Source organism: Mizuhopecten yessoensis, unplaced genomic scaffold (genome assembly GCF_002113885.1).
Source record: "Mizuhopecten yessoensis strain PY_sf001 unplaced genomic scaffold, ASM211388v2 scaffold716279, whole genome shotgun sequence".
Classification (NCBI taxonomy): domain Eukaryota; kingdom Metazoa; phylum Mollusca; class Bivalvia; order Pectinida; family Pectinidae; genus Mizuhopecten; species Mizuhopecten yessoensis.
Window position 1 is genome coordinate 419,275 of NW_018480037.1, and position 10,379 is coordinate 429,653.

A 10,379-nucleotide genomic window follows, 5' to 3' on the forward strand; every position below is an offset into this window, starting at 1 on the left:
TTATTGAGAAGTTTTTTGAAGTTTGTTTCACAAAATTACACAATCAAAATTTGACCACTACCGAAAACCGGAAGTTGACATTTAATAGTCATTCTTGTGCATACACTTGGTAGCCCATCTCCCCAGCAAACTATAGACCAAAAATCAATAACCTTGGCATTTTCGTTATTGAGAAGGAGTCTTTTGAAGATTTTAACATAATTGACCCCAGTGACCTTGAACATGGGTCAAGGTCATTCATATGATCAAACTTGATAGTCCTTCGCTTGAGCATGATATTCATCAAATATCATGACCTTGGGTCACTTGGTTATTGAGAAGAAGTTTTTTGAAGTTTGTTTCACAAAATTACACATTCAAACTTTGACCACTACCGAAAACCGGAAGTTGACCTTTAATAGTCATTCTTGTGCATACACTTGGTAGCCCATCCCCCAAGCATACTATAGACCAAAAATCAATACCCTTGGCATTTCCGTTATTGAGAAGGAGTCTTTTGAAGATTTTAACATAATTGACCCCAGTGAACTTGAACATGGGTCAAGGTCATTTATATTATCAAACTTGATAGTCCATTGCTTGAGCATGATATCCAACAAATATCATGACCTTGGGTCACTTGGTTATTGAGAAGTTTTTTGAAGTTTGTTTCACAAAATTACACATTCAAAATTTGACCCCTACCAAAAACCGGAAGATGACATTTTACTCAAAAAGGTTTCCTGAAAAAAGTTATTTATTTGTTATTCAGTACAAGATATCCAAAGATGAATAAAATAAATTAACCCTTTAATGAGGTATTGCAATTAGAGTTAAAATCGGATATTACGTCATGGTGGCCATTTTGTTTTTTCGATGAAGTTGAAAATGTTACCAAATGTTAGAGGATAAATGGGGAAACTAAACAAAATATTTGTCATTGATATTGGAGTAAAACAAGTTTTTCATATTGTCGGCATTTTAAAAGATCAACGGAAATATTCAAAATGGCGTACAATGTTGACGGTAAATGTTACAGAAAAACTAAAGTCATCAAATTCACTGGAATGACATTCTGCATTGATCTGTAAAGATTTGTTCCAAAAAAATTAAAAATTAAAATTAAAAAAAAGGTTACTTCACCAAGTACGGAAGAAGAAGAAGAATAATAAGAAAAAGAAACATAAAAATTCCAATAGGTCCTTTCACCACATGGTGAAAAGCCCTAATAATCCAAATACCAGTTGAATGACTTAAGACATATGTTTCATTTTTTTTTTATAATTCTATATTTTCTACAATTTATTCATGAAGTCAGTACATATGTACTGTCATAAGTACAAACAATGCACTTGGCTGCAGATGAAAATATACAGAGGACACAGATGTGTTATATTTGCTGACAGTGTTAATTCTTAGAGTGTATGTGACAGTAGTGATGCATGGAGGATGTGTACATAGGGGCGGACCTGTCACTCGTTGATAGGATATAGTTAGGATCACTGTATAGGGGGTCATCTGTCATTCATTGATAATCTGATGTATTTAGGATGTGCCATTGGAGTTATAGGGGAGAGTTGCCTTGTATCAGGTGTGTACCATTAGGGGACAGGGTGGTGGTGTGGTGATTGAGAGTAACGTGCTATAATTACAGATGATCTTTGTATAAAATCTCAGTATCACACATTAAAGACTACATCAAGTTAAAAGGTATTAATTACATATCTTTATGTTACAAATCAGAATAATAGTGTGTTTCTGGGTTATTTTGTTTATTACATGATATGAATACCAACTCAAGTTTTTCAGATTATAGTTATAAAGTGGTAAATCCAGTGGACCAGAAAAGTGTTTGGTGTCAACAAATAAATAATCTTCGATAAGTTTTCAACGTACATCACAGACAGTCACTTGCCATGTTATATACTAGATAACTTTAACTGACTAAATACAATAGAATTTTAACATTGTTGATAGTCTTGAGTGATACAGACCCTGCAGGACTTTTTACATAGTTTCTTGATATTTGTCCCCTGATCTATCTCTTTGGTCAGTAAATAGTGAACTACTTGACACAAATGTACTACAACTCTATAAGGTAAACCATTGACGTAATGTACTACAAACCTCTAAGGTAAACCATTGACGTAATGTACTACAAATCTATAAGGTAAACCATTAACGTAATGTACTACAAACCTCTAAGGTAAACCATTGACGTAATGTACTACAAATCTATAAGGTAAACCATTGACATAATGTACTATAACTCTATAAGGTAAACCATTGACGTCATGTACTACAAATCTATAATGTAAACCATTGACGTAATGTACTACAAATCTATGAGGTAAACCATTGACGTAATGTACTACAAACCTATACAGTAAACCATTGAGGTAATGTACTACAAACCTCTAAGGTAAACCATTGACGTAATGTACTACAAATCTACCCGGTAAACCATTGACGTAATGTACTACAAATCTATGAGGTAAACCATTGACGTAATGTACTACAAACCTATACAGTAAACCATTGAGGTAATGTACTACAACCCTCTAAGGTAAACCATTGACGTAATGTACTACAAATCTACCCGGTAAACCATTGACGTAATGTACTACAAATCTATAAGTTAAACCATTGACTTAATGTACTACAAATCTATAAGGTAAACCATTGACGTAATGTTCTACAAATCTATACGGTAAACCATTGATGTAATGTACTACAAATCTATAAGGTAAACCCTTGACACAATGTACTACAAATCTATACGGTAAACCATTGACGTCATGTACTACAAATCTATAAGGTAAACCATTAACGTAATGTACTACAAATCTCTAAGGTAAACCATTGACGTAATGTACTACAAACCTCTACGGTAAACCATTGACGTAATGTACTACAAATCTATACGGTAAACCATTGATGTAATGTACTACAAAGCTATAAGGTAAACCATTGACGTAATGTTCTACAAATCTATACGGTAAACCATTGATGTAATGTACTACAAAGCTATAAGGTAAACCATTGACGTAATGTTCTACAAATCTATACGGTAAACCATTGATGTAATGTACTACAAATCTATAAGGTAAACCATTGACACAATGTACTACAAATCTATACGGTAAACCATTGATGTGGTGTACTACAAATCTATAAGGTAAACCATTGACGTAATGTACTACAAATCTATACGGTAAACCATTGACATAATGTACTACAAATCTATACGGTAAACCATTGACATAATGTACTACAAATCTATACGGTAAACCATTGACGTGGTGTTGAATTGTTTTATATCCCCAGCTACTAATGCATCACTACAGATCAGCGTTGACCACCGCCACCCCAGAATGTTACCAGAGTGTAGATTTCTCGGTGCTGATAATGGTGAGATTGGATTTCTCTTTAATTAACATTTTATTGGAAAACATTATAAACCATATATACATATTTTTCAGTAATAATAACAAAAGCAACCTTTTCCTGTTTGTATTGCAGTGATGGACAATGCTTTCAACTTAGCCCCCGATTTTGTGCTAATGTTTTCAAACCATTCATTGATGATTGTCCTGGATTGCTATGCAGGCTTTGACTTAGCTATGTACTGGTATAGTCTTATTCATCTTAACTGCTCTTGTAAATGCTTGCTTTTTTCCGTTTTAGCTGTTGTTCCTCTGCGAGAAAGTCTTAATTCAAATCTCCATCTGTGGTAAGTAGGATAATTGATCCATAGAGTTAGGATGCAATGCTTGACTGACAAACGATTATATGTTTATTGCAATACAATTAAAACAAATATTATATCACAATATAGCATACTTGTAATTTTTTGGCAACATAGTCCAAAAGCACTATTTTCTGTTCTCTCTCTAAATGGGGTGGTGCCTCGGAAGTAATATCAATAATTGTGTTGGTTCTAATTATACTGTAGGGACGAACAGAAAGGTTTGTTGGAGAATCTACAGTCACTGCTGGGAACAGAGTTACCCTCTCCTGCCACGTCAAACAAAGAGGTCAGTATCTGGTCCTTAACAAAACTATAAACAATCCGGATGAATCAGATTGTTATCCTGCAACACATATACATATGTCGACTGACACATAAACACATGTTTGTACATTTGAGATTTTCAAAGTGTGTTTATTGTGTTGTAGGAGTTCAGTGTTGAGTGTGGGATATGTTATTCCTATAGACTGGATACAGAGCTTCCCAACGAGGCGTGTAGTGATGCTCGCTGTGGACAGCCCTTCCATCAAACCTGTCTCTATGAGGTAAGTCACCAAATCTGTCAAGTTAAGTCACCAAACCTGTCTCTACGAGGTAAGTCACCAAACCTGTCTCTACGAGGTAAGTCACCAAACCTGTCTCGACGAGGTAAGTCACCAAACCTGTCTCTACGAGGTAAGTCACCAAACCTGTCTCTACGAGGTAAGTCACCAAACCTGTCTCTACGAGGTAAGTCACCAAACCTGTCTCTACAAGGTAAGTCACCAAACCTGTCTCTACAAGGTTAGTCACCAAACCTGTCTCTACAAGGTAAGTCACCAAACCTGTCTCTACAAGGTTAGTCACCAAACTTGTCTTTACGAGGTAAGTCACCAAAACCTGTCTGAAAACTTTTCTCTAATGCATCATTCCCATTGGAACTGATAATGAATTTTAGCTCACCTGGTCTGAAGGACCATGGTAAGCCTATGCCATACCGCAGCGTCTGTCGTCTGTCATCCATTTGCCGTCGTCCCTCCGTCTGTCAACTTTTCCTATAAAATGCTACTAGTCCTGAACTGCAAAATAGATTTTGACTCAATTTGGTCTGGAGCATCCTTAGGCCAAGGGGACTCTTGTAGAAACGGTGGGTGTGGCCCCCTGGGGGCAGAGGGGCGGGGCCCAATAGGGGAAATAGAGGTAAAACCTTTAAAATCCTTCCTCTACCATAGGGATTAACGGATTTTATCCTAATTTGATCTGGAGCATCATTGGGCCAAGGGGACTCAATTTTGTAGAAACGGTGGGTGTGGCCCCCTGGGGCAGAGGGGCGGGGCCCAATAGGGGAAATAGAGGTAAAACCTTTAAAATCCTTCTTCTACCGTAAGGATTAAAGGATTTTGTTAGGTCACCTGAGTTTTAGCTCAAGTGACCTATTGCTATCCGTTTTCGTCCGTCTGTCGTCCGTCGTCCGTCGTCCGTCGTCCGTTAATATTTTACATTTCAAACTTAAAGTCAAGTTCTGCTAGGCCGATTGAACTGAAAGTTGGTAGGAATGATCGCCTCATGGTCCTGACAAAGTGTTGTTATTTTTCGGGTCGATCAGAATTCCAATATGGCCGCCACGACCGCCATTTTGAAAAACTATTTCAAACTTAAAGTCAAGTTCTGCTGGGCCGAATGAACTGAAAGTTGGTAGGAATGATCTACTCTGATCTACTCATGGTCCTGACAAAGTGTTGTTATATTTCAGGTCAATCAGAAATCCAATATGGCCGCCACGGCCGCAATTTTGAAAAACTATTTCAAACTTAAAGTCAAGTTCTGCTAGGCCGATTGAACTGAAAGTTGGTAGGAATGATCAGCTCATAGTCCTGACAAAGTGTTGTTATTTTTCAGGTCAATCAGAAATCTAATATGGCCGCCACAGCCGCCATTTTGAAAAACTATTTCAAACTTAAAGTCAAGTTCTGCTAGGCCGATTGAACTGAAACTTTGTAGGAATGATCGACTCATGGTCCTGACAAAGTGTTGTTATTTTTCGGGTCAATCAGAAATACAATTTGGCTGCCATGGCCGCTATTTTGTAAATACCTATTTCAAACTTAAAAACAAGTTCTAATAGGCCGATCTCACTGAAAATCGGTCTAGGAATGATCAGCTCATGGTCCTGACAAAGTTAAGTTAACATCATACTTAACTATTTTTCACTCAAATTAGTACATATTTCAACAACAAAAATAAATACTGTAGGACTCAGGTGACCGTTAAGGCCCATGGGCCTGTTGTCCTAATTTGGTCTGAAGCATCCTTGGGCTTAGGGGACTCAATTTTGTATAAACCGTGGGTGTGGCCCCCTGGGGGCATAGGGGCGGGGCCCAATAGGGGAAAGAAAGGTAAAACCTTTAAAATCCTTCCTCTACCATAGGGATTTAGGGATTTTATCCTTATTTTGTCTTGAGCATCCTTGGGCCAAGGAGACACAATTTTGTATAAACCATAGGTGTGGCCCACCTGGCGGCAGAAGGGCGGGGCCAAATAGGGGAAATAGAGGTAAAACCTTTAATAAAATCCTTCTTCTGTAGGGATTAAGGGATTTTATCCTAATTTAGTCTGGAGCATCCTTGTGCCAAGGGGACTCAATTTTGTATAAACGGTGATTGTGGCACCCCTGGGGGCAGAAGGGCGGGGCCGAATAGGGAAAATGGGGGTAAAACCTTTAAAATCCTTCCGCTATTGTAGGATTAAAGGACTTTATTCTAATTTAGTCTGGACCATCTTTGGGCCAAGGGGATACAATTTTGTATAAACAATGGGTGTGGCCTCCCTGGGGGCAGAGGGGCGGGGCCGAATAGGGGAAATAGAGGTAAAACCTGTATGGTATGGTGGTTTTGTGATGATTTCTATGTTGGCCTAAAGGACGAAATGAGCTTATGTCGTGGCGTGGCCTCAATCCCTCCAATGTCATCTTTTTTTCTTTGAACGAATTCTTCTTAATAACCATAGGCCTAGGATGATGATATTCAGTCATTAGTGTGCTGGGATGAAGGGCTATAAAGTTCAAATGGATGACCTTGACCCCCATTCAAGGTCACAAGGGGTCAAATATTGAATAAAATGTTCAAACCATTTCTTCTAAATAACCAAAATTCCAAGGTTGGTTATTATGCTGGGTTCTAATGAATGACTTTGATCCACTTTCAAGGTCACTGGGGTCAAATGTTTAAAAACATTTTAAAAACATTTTCCTCTGAATAACCAAAAGACCCAGGGAGGTGATATTTATCATAAAACTTAATTATGCTTAATTAATCCATTTTCTTTTTAACTCCCCACCACCCCCACTTGGTCTGTATTCTCTTTTAAGTTCACAGATGTGAGGTAAATAACAGATGATACAGACCCATTGGGCCTAGTTTATTTTTGGCTCACCTTGCCAAATATAGTGTGGAAAATAAATTGCCTGTTACTCTGTGTAGAATTAGTGTAATGGTACTCACTAGCAAGTTCATAGTTGTGTATGTCAAGTGTCTATGCTTACATAGTACAAGGTTACTTTGAATGTTTCAGTGGCTGAGAGCCTTACCATCCAGTAGACAAAGCTTCAACACCATATTTGGGGACTGTCCATATTGTAGTAAGGTAAGCTTTAGTGGTTGTACATGGAGTGTTACAGTCACATCAATAGGGAATACATACAATGGTTGGTTATGACAGTGTGTCAGTAAAGTCAGGGTTAAACACATAAACATTTTGTGACTATAAAATATGTATGGTAATGCCAGGTTTCAACTTACCTCTAATGATGTAAATTTAGTGATGTATTGGGGTATTCATTTTCATGTATTATTTCTCATATCAAGTAATAATAATTTAGAAATACTTGTAAGCTAGCCGAAATCAGAAAAAAATCCAGAAAACAGTTGCCCTAGTGGTTTTTCAAATCTACTAGCCTGAATAAATCATGTGTACAAACCATAACATTGATTCCATACCTAAATAGTACTGGGTGTTTAACCTGTTTAAGCTCTATGTTAAACACATCTGAACATGTGTTACCTTCAAGCACTCAGATGATTCAGACTTGGATACATTCATCTTGTCTTTCAGCCAATAAAAGTGAAGATGCCTGTGAAGAGGTGACGGACAGTGTGGTCATCCTATGGTGTACTTTATAAAGAACATCAACGTGGCAGCAAGCTTGGTCTATTGGGATTCAAATGTGCAATGATGTGCCCCAGTTGATCTACAATTTGTACCTTTATTGTTATTGCTGTAAAGTGTTTGTGACATTGTTAAATGCCATGGCACAGCATTCATTGATCCTATTGGCAAACTTTTTTTTTACGTTATGTTTGAAGCAATCTTTGATCAAAACATCATATGCATCATGGTTGGAAGTTGGAAGGGGGTCCTAAAAGTGGCAATTTTTGAAATTTTTCTATTTGGTTGTATCAAAGATTTGTTACCAGCTACCTAACACTTCATATTTATTGTTATCCCCTCACAACAGATGTGCAGAAGGTATACATGTAGTAGTGCTTCCATCTGTTGGTCATTCAGTAGGGGTTTCCAACCTTTTGAGCATGTATAGTGCACAGGTCATTTATCCTGTCACACTCAAACTTGGATTGTCTGCCATGTCAGTGGATGTTTTGGAATCAATGCCATAAGACGAAGTTATTTGGCCACTACCGGTAGTAGTCCTTCAGGTGTGGATCTGTGTATACCTGGTGATAAATATGACTTGAAATTTTGGGTGATCATTTTCAAATAGCCCATTCTTTCCCATTTGGCTGTCATTAGCTCACCTGGCCCGAAGGTTCAAGTGAGCTTATGGCATGGTGCGGCGTCCGGCGTCCGGCGTCCGTCATCCGTCCGGCGTCCGTCCGGCGTCAACTTTTTACTTAAAACAACTTCTTCTGAATAACCAAGAGGCCCAGGGTACTGATATTGGGCCTGTAGCATGCTGGGATAAAGAACTACCAAGTTTGTTCGAATGAATGACCTTGACCCACTTTCAAGGTCACAGGGGTCAAATATCTTAAAATCTTCAAACGACTTCTTCTCAATAACCAAAAGGCTCAGGTTACTTATATTGGGCCTGTAGCATGCTAGTATGAAGGGCTACCAAGTTTGTTCAAATGAATGACCTTGACCCACTTTAAACCTAATGTCCTTGTTCGACATTCAAGGTCACAGGCGTCATATGTTTAAATCTTTTAATAGGTTCTTATGAATCAAACACTGATATTCTGCCTGTAGCTGTATTTTAGTCCACTTTTAAGATTACAAGTGTGAGATTAATACTAGGTGAGCGATGCAGGCCATTGGGCCTCTTGTTTTTTTATAGCGTATGACGAATGGTTGCTGTGTATATCCTCCTCACAATCAAATAATTTGTCATTTTGTTCGTTTTTCTCATAACATTCTACTTGAAGGGGTTGAGTCAACGTCAGCCTTGATCTAAGTATGTGCAGGATCGTTTACCAAGTGTCGTGACTCAAATAATTTTACTACTGTTACTATATGTATATTTTGTGAGGAGTATACTGTATGTATGTATACATGTATTTAAGTATACTGTATGTATGTGTACATGTATTAAAGTATACTGGATGTATGTGTTAGCAGGGTCAACTAAAAATATAAAGTAATTCTTTCGCCAATGAAAAGTTATTTTTAAAATACTTCATGGGTCAATTAATTGAACAGTAAGCCAGGTTTTTACTGGTTCCTGCACAATTCATACTTTCTGAGGTCAACTGTAAACTCACACTCAAGGGAAGCAATCAATATCTAGTACTGAAGTAAAATCACAGCAAGGGAGACAACCCTTACAATATTGTCATCCTAAAGTAAAGTATAGTTTATTTCTGAAATCTCCACATTACCATAGAAAGAATGGTAAGTTTTTATATCAGGCATATTAAATCGTAATTTTAAAATGTTAAACAGTCACTAACAAGAAATTACCTTAAAAAATTAAAGGACTGTTCTCCCTATCGGTAATAAACATGGACGAAATGTATTTAGAATTTGTTCAATATATAGACATTTACTAACCCTACATAATTTTTTTGTGTGGAAAACGACTAAAGCACAGGGGAGGCAACTCATACACAAACTGAAGTTGTGGCAGAGGGGAAAAAATTTGTGCATCAACATGCATGAATTAAGTGGAAGTGTTTTACCTGAGGCATCGTTACGTAGATTACTGTATATTATTGAATTAAAGGATGAAATGTAAAACTTGTGTCATTGTTTTTGTACTATTAGATATAGTATTACTGATTGTTTTTTATTGTTTTTTTTTATGGAGAGGAATGAGCCTATAACATACAGAATTCTGAATCACAGAGGTTGTGCTATATATGAAAAGGTTTGAACCAACCACCTGCTATTCAGGGACACTAAGAATGTTTGTCCGACACAAAGCTGACCGCCAATACAACCAGGCAAAGTACTGTGATCCATCAATAGTCCCCACCTCCAGACAAACTTCAGTATAAACAAAACGTGTGTCACAACAGTCGCCGCCACTTCATGTTGCTTTTCTGGCGACGGCGTCAACATTACGTTTTTGTGTTAAGTTAGTTTCTCTGAAAGTATAAGTGCTACACCAACCAAACTTGGACCATAGATGCATCTGAGGTAGTACATCTCAACC

At 37.5% G+C, this 10,379-nt stretch overlaps 1 protein-coding gene across 1 annotated transcript in view; it reads left to right on the plus strand.

Moving 5' to 3' along the window:
- Positions 1 to 8,576, plus strand: part of LOC110442570 (E3 ubiquitin-protein ligase FANCL-like) — a 29,828-nt gene extending 21,252 nt beyond the window's left edge. Inside the window, exons 9-14 of the mRNA XM_021486242.1 lie at positions 3,307 to 3,390; positions 3,667 to 3,712; positions 3,935 to 4,016; positions 4,159 to 4,275; positions 7,280 to 7,351; positions 7,820 to 8,576. Of these exons, the coding sequence (XP_021341917.1) occupies positions 3,307 to 3,390; positions 3,667 to 3,712; positions 3,935 to 4,016; positions 4,159 to 4,275; positions 7,280 to 7,351; positions 7,820 to 7,852 (434 nt within the window). The 3' untranslated portion in view covers positions 7,853 to 8,576. The remainder of the gene's footprint in view (positions 1 to 3,306; positions 3,391 to 3,666; positions 3,713 to 3,934; positions 4,017 to 4,158; positions 4,276 to 7,279; positions 7,352 to 7,819) is intronic.
- The last annotated feature ends 1,803 nt before the right edge of the window (positions 8,577 to 10,379 follow it).